This window comes from Phasianus colchicus, chromosome 1, assembly GCF_987193195.1.
Source record: "Phasianus colchicus chromosome 1, bPhaCol1.hap1.1, whole genome shotgun sequence".
Classification (NCBI taxonomy): Eukaryota; Metazoa; Chordata; class Aves; order Galliformes; family Phasianidae; genus Phasianus; species Phasianus colchicus.
The window spans coordinates 161191100-161204631 of NC_143436.1; the positions used below are offsets into that span (position 1 = coordinate 161191100).

The window sequence follows — 13532 nt, forward strand, 5'->3', positions numbered from 1 at the left end:
TCTTATCCTACATTCTTCCCTCTTTTAGGAGTTTAAACCTAAAGTACAGGAGAAAATTTCTTCAAGCTTTTTCATTCACAATGGAATACACAGACTAGAAAATGTAAGTTATGAATTGCCTTGGAAGTTAAAATACATTTCTGGTTTTCACACTCCTGTTAAACTTTCTGTGTCAAATGCAAAGAGATTTTAAGTTCTCTTCTTTCACAGATGTGATTATACTTCTGCTTACTTGAGAGTTTTCCTGTTTGTTTGTTTGTTGGATCACTGTCAGAATGGTTTGGGCATTTTTCAATTTGTTTGCTCATTTGTTGTTTTTTTTTTTTTTTTTTTTTTCTTCTTTCTTTCAAAGTCTGTTTCCCTTATATATCTTATAAAAGTGCTTGCAATTCACTGGGTCTTCTAATTGAAGTGAAGGACACTTGTTTGCACTTAAAAATAACTTTGAGTGAATTTGTCATGTACTGTTAATAGAAGAACCATCATTAAGTTATTAGCACTCCAGAATAAATCTATGGTTAGTACCTTATTTACACAAACTGAAGATTATTGTATCCATGTTTGTTGACCTTGAAGCTGCATTGTGTTCAGTGCCCTTTTTATAACCTTAATTACCAGGGAATACAGAGCTTTAAAGAAATACTAACATTTCACTCTAACATCCACAATAATCTATTATAAAGCCAGCTAAGCCATTCCCCAAATACAGAGAAATGTTATTACATGCTCAGCTAGCTGTCAAGGGGCCATGAGTCAGTAGCTTACAGTTATCAAAAGTAACAAGGTTGTTCTGAATTTTCTTCCAACAAAGCCAGCCAGCTTATGAAGGGATTAAGCTCTCTTTGATTAGAACAAGCAGAACACATCCTTCCCTTTTAATTAGCATTCCCTTTTGCTTGGTTTAGACTGGTAATTTGATACTCATACTAGCCAACGCAAGAAAAGAAAAGACTTGCATTTTTGGCCTACCCTGGAGCATGATAGCAATAGTATATTAGTGTGCACTAGCTAAAATGTGAACAATCTTACATATCATGTTCAAAGGCCTAAGAAAATCCCAAGGGCACAATGTCAATAGATACAGTGTAATAATATGTGAATATAGTGTGACAGGAGATTCTGTGAGCCTTTAGGCACAGTATATCGCCCCAAGGGCACAATCTTTTACCTTCTATCCTAGAAAATGAAAAAGGTATTATGTCAGCTTTATTGATATTTTAGAACTTTACTTTTTAATTTCTATCTTAAGGCAAGACAGACTGCAGTAGTGGAAAAATGAATGGAAAAATATGTCCAAAAAATGAAGTGTTGATATCAAGACAGACTGGTGTCAAAATATCCTTAACATGTTCAAAAGAAAGAGAAAAAAATAAATTTACTGGAACACAAGTAATGGTACCTTGACTGTAGATTTCCTGTCCTCACCTTTCCCAATCCTCTCTCTTTCTACCTTGAAATCTCTGTGTTGATTGGCATTTAATAAAGATCAAAGAAAGAAACTACAGATCATAGAGTCATTTGGGTTGAAAGATACCTTTAATTATCATCTATTGCATTCCCCCTGACAAGTCTCATCCAATCTCATGTTTAACATTTTCTGTGACAGGACATCCAGACCTTATCTGGGCAACATGTTCTAGTGTACTGTCACACTCATAGAGGAAATATCTTCTTTATGTCCAATCTGAATCTACACTTTTTCAGTTTAAAATCACTGGGCTTTGTCCTGTCACAAAAAGCCTTTGTTAAGAGTCACTCCCCATCCTATTTTATAAGTTCACTTTAAGTACTGGAAGGCTGCAGTAAGATCTCCCTAGAGCCTACTACTTTAATCCATAATCTGATCATTTTTGTGGCCCTCATCTGGCCCTGCTGTAGCAGGTCTGTATCTTCCTTTTGCTGGAAGTCCCAGAGCTGAATTCAGTAGTTTAGGTAGAGTATCACAAGAATGGAGTAGAAGGTGGGAATCACCTCCCTTGACATGCTGGCCTCTCTTTAATGCAGACCAGATTGCAATTGGCTTTCTGAGCTGCAAGAGCATATTCCTGACTCATGTCATGCTTTTCATTTACCATTACTGAGTCTCCACATTTTTCTTAGTAGCAATTTTCCTTTCACGTGTGCATGGGACCTCAGTCTGGGTCTCCACATTTTTCCTGGCAGTAGCCTTCCACTGGGTTGCAGCCATGGCAAACCAGCAGACTTACCAGCACTATTAGGGGTGTGACTGGTCAGCTCTGCCCTGCTGCCAGTACTGTTGGCACTGCCATCACCCCATTACCAGGACCTTAACAGGTGCCCCCACACTTATCACTCTCTTCATAAAGACAACAACCCTCCTCACTGTATAGTCCCAAGAATGGGTGGCTCTATGGGTTTCTCTATGTTTGAATGACCCATGTGATTCACACACCCTGACTTCTCCTCTCTGTCCCTGAGACTTTTTAAGGCAGGGGTGTGGATGCAGAGCCATTGCCTTGGCAATGTCCACTTCATGTCAGCTGCACTTGAGAGAGCTGCTGGACTGCTTTGTTATCTCAGGGTTCCCCAGATGAAGAAACTGACCGAAATTCCCCTGTACCTTGTGGTCAGTTGCTGCGGTTCTGGCCGAGACAGCTCTGAAGCAGCGAAGCTTGATGATCAAGGAGTAAGTACTTCTCTGCCGGACTGCTCTCAATCCATTTTTTCCACAATTTTTACTCATACTTGGGATTGCTCTCACTCAGGATCTCACTAAGGCTCTCACCTTGCATTTGACCTTGTTGAATTTCAAGCCTATCCAAGTCCTTCTGGATGGCATTCCTTCCTTCTAGCATGTTAACTGCACCACTCAGCCTGGTGTCATTTTCTAGCTTGTTAAGCACGTAGTCCATTACACTGTCTATATGATTGATAAGGAAAGTAATATTAGTCCTTTCAGAGACACCACTTGTTACTGACCAGCGTGCTTCAGAAGTCACTTCACTTAGTTATATAAAACTCCACGTGCTATACTGAATAATTATTACATTAAATATTTGCCAGAGATTTGCAAGTTACCTGTTTATTTTTTCTGGTGGATTTAATTGTCATAGATTTTAAATAAGCCCTGTGTCCTTCTCAAATGTAGCATTTGAGATTATCTTCCTAGCCACCCCATTTTCCTGTCCTTTTCTCCTTTCTTCTCTCCTTGGTTCTGTACATCATGTACAAAAAATCAATTTTGTTAGTGCAAACAATGATGACAGTCTTGCAAGACTGTCTAATATGTTTAATGAAGAACTGTTCATCTTCTGCTTTCCACTTAACCAGCACTGCTCCACACTCAGTTCTACCCTGCAATCTGCTTGTGTAATTACTTCCTAGCTCAGTTCAATCAAAATGGTATTATTCTTTAAAACAAACAAACAACAACAACAAAAAAAAACCTGAAAAATTTGTCTTTTGTAGATCGATTGAAATTAGAGCTCTTAAAGACAGTACTCTGTCTTCTGTCACCTCTTCTCTGTACTGGAGTGGAGGATTAAACTGATACATATAGACCATATTTTTTGCAGGTGTTTAGGCCTTCCTTTTCAGTTAATGTTGACATTTGTGACTTCACGGCTCAAAGTTGGAAGGAATCTTAGTTACCAGTTCTATTGAATTTTACAAGCCAGCATTGTTTTCTAAGAGCAGCAACTGATTATTTGATGTTTCATAGCAGCATTAGATTTAAGAAAGAATGCTAGGAATTACATAGAGTAACTTGGGTTTTGTCCATTGGCCTTTTATTTTAATTGTTTCATTTCTGATTGGATTATTCAGCTGCCTATAGGCACGAAGAAGTATAAACTACTGTAGAAACTCAGTAGCTGAAAATGCTCCTCCCATAGCTCTTGCCCTTTGACACAGTCTGTGTTTTTATTTGATCCAATCCATTCTACCTGACAGAAGCATTCAAAGGACACTCTTGCTGTTGGATTTTCATGCCGCTGCAAGGACCTAAGCCATTATCACAGCAAAATTGTGCATGCTCAAAAACTCTGCTTTCTCAGAGAGGACTAGTATTTTGAAAAAGTTCAATTTGGGGAATATTTTTTAGTGATAAAAAATTTAAAATTATTTGCATTTGAGAATGACTAAATGTCAGAGAATTGGTTAACACATTTTTTTATAGTTTAAGAATTTCTGTGTTTATGAATGAAATAGTTTTGTTCTAGATTGCTGTCAAAAATAAGATTCTGTATGGTGAAATATGAAGTAGCAACACAATATTTGTTTCTCCTTAATTTATATATATATATATATTTGGTCCTTTGTGAATGCATCTGAAGAAGCATGTAAAAATCATTTGAAACTCTCTTCTTAACGTCTGATATATGTTTTCAGAAGGCTTTTTTCCTGGAAGGATAAGGTATAATTAAAGCACTTCTTTTTCTTTTTTTTTTTCTTTTTTCTTTTTTTAATAGCAACTGCTAAGACATTTAATGGTCCATGAAATAACATATTTATGTTATGATTCTCTAATATCTGAATAACACAGAATTAAGGTGGTTTAATTGAACTTGTAAAATGGCCATCTTCCTTCAAGAATATGTGTAAGATACAAAGTGAATAAGATCTAACATTAAAGATAATATATATGAGTTTGGAAGTTGGAAAAGAAGCCAACAAAAAATTATCATAATATCCAGTATGTGAAGAGAGGTTTAAAAGGCAGGAGATGAGTGTGTTTTATGCAGTTTCTTAAACATGTGAGCTTCTTTTATACGCTGGGATTATAAACAGGGAAATTCCATGAAAAAAATGTTTGTTTCCTCTTTTATGTAGGCCCCAAACATCTAATGAGGAATTTATTACATGAAAAGGAAGAGGACATTTGTTGTTTATTGATGCGACTACTTAACACTTCAATTTAATTTATAAATTCAGATTAAAATAACTCAGAGAACTACCCAGTAAAATAGTTACTAGATGTATGGGAACTATTGAATCATGGCCTGAACCTCTGATTGATCACCTGAGGCAAGCAATGAGTCAGCTGTGGGAGCACAGGTGAAGACAATTCAGCTGCGTGACCAGAAGGGGTGGAGTCTGGCTCCACCTCTCCTAGACCCCATTTAAGGGCTGACTGCCACGAAAGAAGGGTGTCTCTCTGGATGTTGTTCTTTTTGGTATCTTTTTGCAAGTGCAGCATAGGGGTAAGTTTTTCCATTTGTTTCTGATTATTTCTTTCCAACATGATAATCTTTCCAGCTATATGCTCTCTAAAGACCAGCGTGACTTCTCTGTGCACTTGTCAGTTATACATCTGTATCCTCATTGAGTATGCACTAGAGAACAATTAAATTGCTAGAATACATTATGTTCCCTCACTTTGTTCACACATGTAGATCCAGAGGTAATGCACACACACACAAATGTGTGTGTACACAGTCACTTGCACATATGCATACACATTGATCACTTCAAAAAATAATGCCTCTTCTTTTTTTCTATGGAAATTACATTAGACAGCAAAGTAGCATAATTTGTTATAGCAAATTCTTACCTATGAAACACTATTTTTTTTTTTTTCAAAATAGCTGCTAGCATTAGCCATCTTTTTTTTTTTTGCCAGTGGTGACCAAGAGCCTGCATGTTGTGTTCGTAAAAATCTGCACCATCACTTGTGACCCAGTGTTTCACAGCTGTTATGGTATTGGCTTGGTTTACTGTACCGGGTTTGGAGGATGCCATCTTCTGTCTGCCTCTGAGCCCCAAAAGTCAAGTACTATTCCCATTTGAATGGGAGGGAAGGAGAAGACAACTTACATGGACAGTGCTTCCTCAAAGGTTCAAAAACAGCCCAAATATCTTTGGGAATCACTGGAGCAGTGGGAATGCCCACCTGGGAAAAGAATTTTACTATAGTGTGTAGATGATATTTTAATGGCTGCTGAAACAGAAAGGTTATGTGTGACATGAGGGCTTATGAGCCTCCCACCTCAGGGTTGCCAGACATAACAAAATCCTTCTGGCTGTTCTTATATGAGAAGCAGGGAATGGCCTTGGGAATTATGGCCCAAAGCCTGGGGTTCTATCAAAGGGCTGTAACATACTTCTCCAGACAGCTGGATGAAGTAAGCAGAGGGTAGCCTAGCCTCTTGAGGGCAGTGGCTGCATTATTGCTGAATATTCAAGAAGCACATAAATTCAGACTTGGCCACAGGATTACCCTATTAATATCTCATACTGTCTTAGCTGTGTTGGAAGTAAAAGGAAGGCATTGGCTCTCACCACAGAAGTTCTTCAAGTATCTGGATATCCTGGTAGAGCAGGTATAGAAATTGTGGTGACTAACACTGTCAACCCAGCATCTTTCCTCAGCGGAATCTCAGGAGAAATCGTGTTACATGACTGCCTGGAGACCATTGAGGCAGTGTATTCCAGTCGACCAGACTTGAAGGAGGAGCTACTGGAGGTAGCTGAAGACTCCTGGTATGCTGACGGTACAAAAGCTGTACACAAAGCTGTTTATGCCATGACGACTGCTAGCAAGGTAAGAGTCAAAAGCTCTTACTCCAAATATGTTGGTACAAAAGGCAGAAATTATAGCCTTGGCCTAAGCATTATAATTGGCAAAAGGAAAAAGAATTAACATATGGACTGATTCAAGGAGTTCTCTCTCCTGAATCCGGCACCAAATAAACATACTTGCTTTATAACTAATTTGTGGTTATAGAGTTTGTTCCGCAAGTCAATAGCAGCATTGTTGCTAGGAAAATATTGCCCATGCAGTCCATTTTTCATTAATTCAAATGGATGGAAGTCAGGAAGAGCTGAATCTAGACTGTAGATCAGTCCAGTCAACATTGGCAGTGTGCTCCATGGTCTCAAAAATGGAATAGGGCCTCACGTAGTGTGTTGCAAGAGACAGGTGGTCGTCTTCTCTGGCCTGACTCTAGAAGTTTGATCCTTCAGCTTAGTCCGTATCATGACGTGGCAGTTATAGTTGATAGTTTGTCCAGGTTCTGGAAAATCTGGAAGGAACACCCCTTTCCTATTTCAAAGGACAGCATACATCACTTTACCCACGGAAGGCTGTCTTGCAGTTTTCCTTTGGCGAATTCATATGTCCACACTTCATGGACTGGCCTTTTGCCTCCAGTTCATAGTGGTGACACCGCATCTTGTTTTCAGTAATGATGCAATCCAGGGAACTGTCACTGTCAGCCTTGTATTGTCACCATTGTTTCCAACTTCCTCAGTAAAACTGGTTAACTATACTGATATAGAATGGGAACAAACACCTTATCAATATTGCTTGTTTGTGCTATCCCTCAGGAACTTCTGCTTTGTACTCAAAGCACTATTTGGTCTATTTAGTTATGCTAACAACTGAACAGTCAAATACTTCAGTGTTTTAAATAACAGCTTAGTGACTGTTCTCCACTCCATGTGTACATCTGCTGTACAGTGAAATAAATGGGCATCTTACAATGTTTTTCATGGCTCTGAATTATTCTACTTTTTGCTATGAAATAAATGAAAAGTTTTTACTTCTGTATGGTCAGTACTGTTTTGCTTTTCTTCAGTAGGCCTGTTAAATCAGATAAGTGTGGTAGCTTCAGATTGCATATTTCTTCAAGTAAATAATAGGTTTATGAAACATTTACATCCTAATTTTTAACAGTCTTGCTTTCTTCTCCATTGAAAGGATTGGTTTTTTGTGGGAAGAGAATAATTGTTTTTATTGTTTCAATTATTAGGATTTTCTTACAATTCCACAAAGGTTAAGAATTATATTGATCTGCTGGTTTAAAAAAAAAAAAAAAAAAGCGTCATATGAAATCCATATTGGTTCTCTTACTTGTTCCAGAACAGCAGTTTTGGGAGGATGTGAAGTAGGGCAATTGGCTGTTGGTGACTCCATTCTTTACCATATCATAGAAATTTGTGTTATTAAAAAAAAGCACTGGTATTTTCAAGAATCATTTTCATTCTTCAATAGTCAGAAGTATGATTAATAAACATAGAGCCTCTCTTATTTCTGGCAGCTTTTCAGTACCTGAAGGCTAACTTCTTCCTCAGCTAAGTGTCAAATATGTCTCATTTAGTATATTATACAAAAATAAATTCATAATATTCTGTACACCAAAATATATTATAACAGGGAAGCAATAACATTTAAAGAGAACTGTTCCCAAAGATTCCTGAAATTTGTAGCTGCTTCAGCTTTTCAGTAGTTCATATTTCTGAGGTATTTTAATAATAAAGAAGCTACAGATATTTTTGAAGCAGTAAAATTTATGTTAATGAAAACACTTCTTTTATGAGGTTGTGAATTCAAAATTTTACATGCATCTTAATTTCATTCTTTCATAAGTTTAAGAGAAATGAGAAACTTTATGATCTTTAAGTTAAATGTTTTAAATTTAAAATATTTTGTCTCTCCGAAGAATTTCACTTTGGAAGTAACCTGAATGTACTAAACAATCATTAAATGACTGGGTAAGAGACACAAAACATAAATGTTAATTGTAGGAAAAGAGAAAAAGAGAAGTCTTTATTTCTGGCTACAACTAGATAAATTCCCTTCATTGTGCCACTAATATTAACTGTAATATCAACATTTATTGAAACCTCACTTGGCACAATGAACAACATGGTAAAGCACTAATTTTCACTAATTTCTAAAAACTTTCACAGTTATTTTGGAACGACAAATTCACTGGGAACATAATATTTCTGTGAGTTGGATCCAAGGTAAAACTTTCCAAGGAAATTTGTTAATAGGAAACTTCTGGTCCTGTTGCTATGTTCAAGGCCAGCCTCAGATCTTCTCAGGTTAGCTGCTGGATTGAAATCTTTTTTACTTTAGTAGGCCAGAATCTCTGTCTTGCTTGTCTGACAGGACAGTAAAAGTAAAGTTAAATTCAGTGAAAGTATTACCTGAACCACCGAACTCCTTTACACTCAGGGCTGGTGTTAGAAAAAGGCTTCCTTTTATTTTTTTTTTTTAAAGTAAATTCTTCTTGTGCTGCACAGTGGGGGGAAAAAAATCTTCAACCTGGAAAAACAGTGTCAAAATAATTATCTATTATAATAGACCTATAGAAAACATTTTCGAATGGCAGCTGAAACCAGACAAAATGAGATGGGAAACCTCAGATGGTTATAGATATTTATGTTTAGGTATGTGAGATTCTGTACTGAATTTCTGCCCAGGATAAGTTTACCTTGCTGGTGATATGTACTTGAAGCCCAGAAAGCCAACTGGGCTGCATCAGAAGAAACATGATTAGCAGGTCAAGGGAAATGATTCTCCCCCTCTATTCCATTCTCATGAGGCCTGGAGTACTGTATTCAGCTGCATGAAAAGAACATGGACCTGTTGCAGTGATTCCAGAGGAGAGCCATGAAGGTGATCAGAGGACAGAAACATTGCCACTATGAATACAGGCTGAGAAAGCTGAACTTATTCAGCTTGGAAGAAGCTCCCAAGAGACCTCATTGTGGCCCTCTAGTACTTAAAGGGAGTTCATACAAAAGATGGAGAGTGACATTCACATATTCTATAAGTGAGGGGATAAGGGGGGAATATTTTTCAACAGGCGACTTAGGTTGGATGCTAGGTAATTTTTTTTCATTCAGAGTGTGGTGAGGCAGTGGAACAGGTTGACTAGAGAAATTGTGGATGAGCCTTGAAATAATGATTTTTATTTAGTAGTTGTTATCAACTCTGCTCATGGGAGGAAGGGTGAAACTAGATGGTCTTCAGATGGAACTTTAATGCTCCTTCTAACCCAAGTCGTTCTATAATTCTTTGATTTAATATGTCTGTAAGTCATCTCATGTCCTTGTGTCAGCTGCACTAGAGACACAGTATTTTCTTTGTATATCTATTGTGTATCCTAAAAGGTTTGGGAAACTGGATCATTTATATTGAATTACACCATTTACCTTTACAATTAATGGAAGGTTCTCTAAATCTCCAATGAAAAATGTTTTTAACAATGAATATAATACTACCTAGTATGAAAGTTCTGGTTAAACTCAAATCTAGTCAAAATAACTCTTTTTCAAGTATTAATGAGAGAAACTTAATGGAAGAATTGTTGTGACTACTGTATTTAATGGTTTGTAATAATTGTCAGGTCTCAAAAGGTTTTTGTGGGTGGATTATTACTGACCATGAAGTTCAGAAAAAAATACATTGAATGCAAAGGAATAGATGACAATACACTAAAGAGGTTTTCTGCTTAGAGAAAATAAATGAAATCTGAACAAATTCTTGAACTAGTCTGAAAAAAAGATGGACTGTGTTTGCAAAATTGAGTAGTTCTCTATTTGTTGCGTATAAACTATGATGATTTCACTATCTGGAACTCACATTGAAATACTGTATTCTGAGCAAGTGTTAGAGAATACCCCCTTGACAGTGAAATGTGAGCTTTTAAATGTCAGTAGTTCTATTTAAGACTATTTCTTATTCTCCTAAGCTATGTTCATGCTTTGAACATTGATAGATAATATTACTATTCATAATAAAATACTCAATATCACTTCACAACTCTTCCTGCCCTAAAAATTACTTGCTCTACAGATCAAATATCAAATTGTAATGACGTAGTTGCAGCAATGTGAATGTTAAGATATTCCAGTTCTAGTTCAAATAGGAAAGTAAATTTCCAAGTCAGCACGTACAATAGCTGTCCAGTGTTTTCTTCCAGTTTAAACTGTGGAAATTACATGTTAGCATCCACTGAGATTTTATCTACCATAGTGCAAAATGAAAGAGAGATTCAAAATTCCAACTCAAGATTAGTTTGAAAAATATGGGCTAATCTTATCTGCTATAGTTCTGGCTAAAACTCTGAGGCATCTCCTATGTGCACTCATCTTGATGCTGCACTTCCCTATGTGTCTGAAAAAATATTCAGCTACAGCTCTACAATATTAAATACAGGATCATAAAACCACAATGTCTTACTGCTTTCATAGTAGCTTATGGAGAACAAGCTTAGACTGAGTCAAAATATGATCTCCAGCAGCATTTGCATCCATTACCTCAACAAAAAGTACTGTTGTTCTTCCACTTGGGGTCCTGTACCAAAGACGAACAAACAACAACAACAAAAACCATAGAAGAACCTCATGTGCTCCCTCCAAGCTAACTTACTACTTTGAGAAGAGCAGAATCAAACAGAACACAATAAAATAGGATTGTTCATTTGGAAGAAATCCACAAAGACCGTGAAATACAACTGCCTGACCAGTTCTTTCATTGTGGAGACCAGAAATGTGCACAATATTCAAGGTGAGGCTGCACCACTGGGAGCTATGCTGGAAAAATCACCTCTCCTTACTGGCTATGTTGTGTTTAACAAAACTGAGGTTTGGCTTCTAGGATACACTGTGAACTTCTGCTAAGCCTATGGCTGACCAGTACCCTCAGATCCCTTCTTCCAGAGATGCTCTTTAGCCACTCATCTCTCAGTCTGTACCTGTGTTCAGCATTACTCTGTCCCATGCACAGAATCCAGTGTTTACCTTTCTTGAATTTCAGGTCAATCCAGGTTGTTCAGTGCTCCAATGTATCTAGATCTCTCTGCAAGGCCTTTCCTTCTACCAGAAAGGTAGCAGCAGTTTCTTATCGGTAAATTTCACGTTCCACTCTTGCATCCAGATCATTGGTGAAAATGTTGACCAGAACAAGCCCTAGTAATAATGAAGTCCTGAGAACACTGCCGGTGGCTGGCTGCCAGTCAGATGTGGCCTCATTTACTACAACCCTTTGAGCTCTAGCATTCAACAAATTAATCATGGGCATAACATTAGCCTACTCAACTCACAGGTGAACAATCTATCCATAAAAATACTGTGAAGGACAATATTCAATGACTTATTAAAATTCAGAAAGATTACATGCATTTCATCCCCCAATTGTGTTACTTTATTGTAGAAGAATATAAAAATACTAGGTCAGAGTTCTCCTACCTACAGAGTAGCTGACCTATGCCATCAGCCTGAGTGAGTGGTTGATAGCAGACACTCACAGTGATATCTGCTTTACTATCCATCCTCTTAATTTTCACCCAGATGCTCTCTACGACATCATCCTTAGCTGCAGAAGCTCTGTAGTCTAATCTCTCCTTTGCAGATGGTGCAAAATCTCGACCTCCCTTGCCTTGTCTGTCTTTCCTGAACAGTTCATAACCCTATATCCCATCATTCCATTCCTGGGACTCATCCTATCAACACTCACTAATACCAATGATACCATAACTTTAGAAAAGGACTGAAAGAACTGAAGTTTTCAGTTCATCTGATTTGTTCCTCAGACTGTGTGCATTGATATGCAAGAATTTCAGATGTGCTTCTCAAACCTAAGTGATCCTCAGTGCAGTGTAGATGCTCCCATTAGCCTCATTGCTGTCAGACAGTGCTGTATCATCTCTTCGGTTGACTCAGCATTCCTAACTTATTCCCCAGGGGGCTAAGGAAAGCACTATCTGTGCTTCTCAATACTTATGTCACCTTCCCAGAGCTTGAAATCTCTTTTGATAGATCTCAGGCTTCTTGTTGCGGCATTGTGTGTGCCTACATGGAAGAGCAGGAGTGGTGTCTTGCTTCAATTTGTAGGAGGGAGAGGAGGTTCTTTGATACATGTATACCCAGTGTGAGATTAAGAAACAGTGGCTCAAATGTTGGTCCAACCAGTTTATTACAAATCTTAGTCAATCAGGGAGATGGGGAAGGGGAAGCCAGTGACTGTTATGAATGATGGGGAAAGGAAGCTGGGTGACAGGAAAGATAGGAAAGAAGCAATAATTATGTAAACAGAGGATAGTCACCACCAAGATCCAGCAGTGTCCTGTTGCACGCTGTTCTTGTGGCCTGAGGCAAAAGCACAGGGGGAGAGCAGCTGTAGCATGGTTGGCAGCAAGCAGGTACAGTGACAGAGCAAGTCCAGGAGGAAGAGGCAGGCCTCAGGTAGCAGACCCAGGAGAGTCTGTCAGCAGGCAAATATCACATTGAGAGGCATCTGATGACACACACTTCCCCTAATGGTTGTTGTTCCCTTCTTTATCCTCCTTCTTCTGCCACTGTGGCATTCCAGGGTGCTTGGGTCAGTGCCTCCTGAGATGGCTATCTCCCTCAAGATAAGCCCACACAAAAGATTGCTTCCTGACCATCAAGCTGGGACTTATCTCTTCTCCTTGCCCCTGGCCTGCAAATCTTCAGACAAAAGATTTCACCAACTTTGACCAGGACTTGCCTGGATTTGTTCTCTGTGTCCTTTAGGCAAAGGATTTCTCAGGCCTTGTCCGTGACTCACCTGGACTTGTCCTCAGCAAGCTTTATAAGGATTTGCTGTAGAGACTAGCTTCAGAGCAGATAAGATTGCACTAGACAAGGGATCTGGAGTAAAAAAGGCCAACAGAAAAAGCTCTTTTTTAAGGCTTTTTTGAAACCAGCAACAGTGCTGCACTTGTGCTGGGGAGCTGGCAGCTTGTGGGCAGGCTCCTGAGTCAGCAGGGGTAGAGCTGGCACATTAGCTGCACAGTTTAAACATCCTATGAACG

The 13532-nt window shown here is 38.3% G+C and overlaps 1 protein-coding gene across 1 annotated transcript in view; it reads right to left on the reverse strand.

Moving 5' to 3' along the window:
- Positions 1-2696: 2696 nt before the first annotated feature.
- LOC149920206 (uncharacterized) overlaps positions 2697-13532 on the reverse strand; it is a 28668-nt gene continuing 17832 nt past the window's right edge. Inside the window, exons 2-3 of the mRNA XM_090145338.1 lie at positions 11960-12147; positions 2697-2881 (exon numbers count right to left, since the gene is read on the reverse strand). Coding sequence (XP_090001464.1) covers positions 2697-2881; positions 11960-12147 — 373 coding nt within the window. The remainder of the gene's footprint in view (positions 2882-11959; positions 12148-13532) is intronic.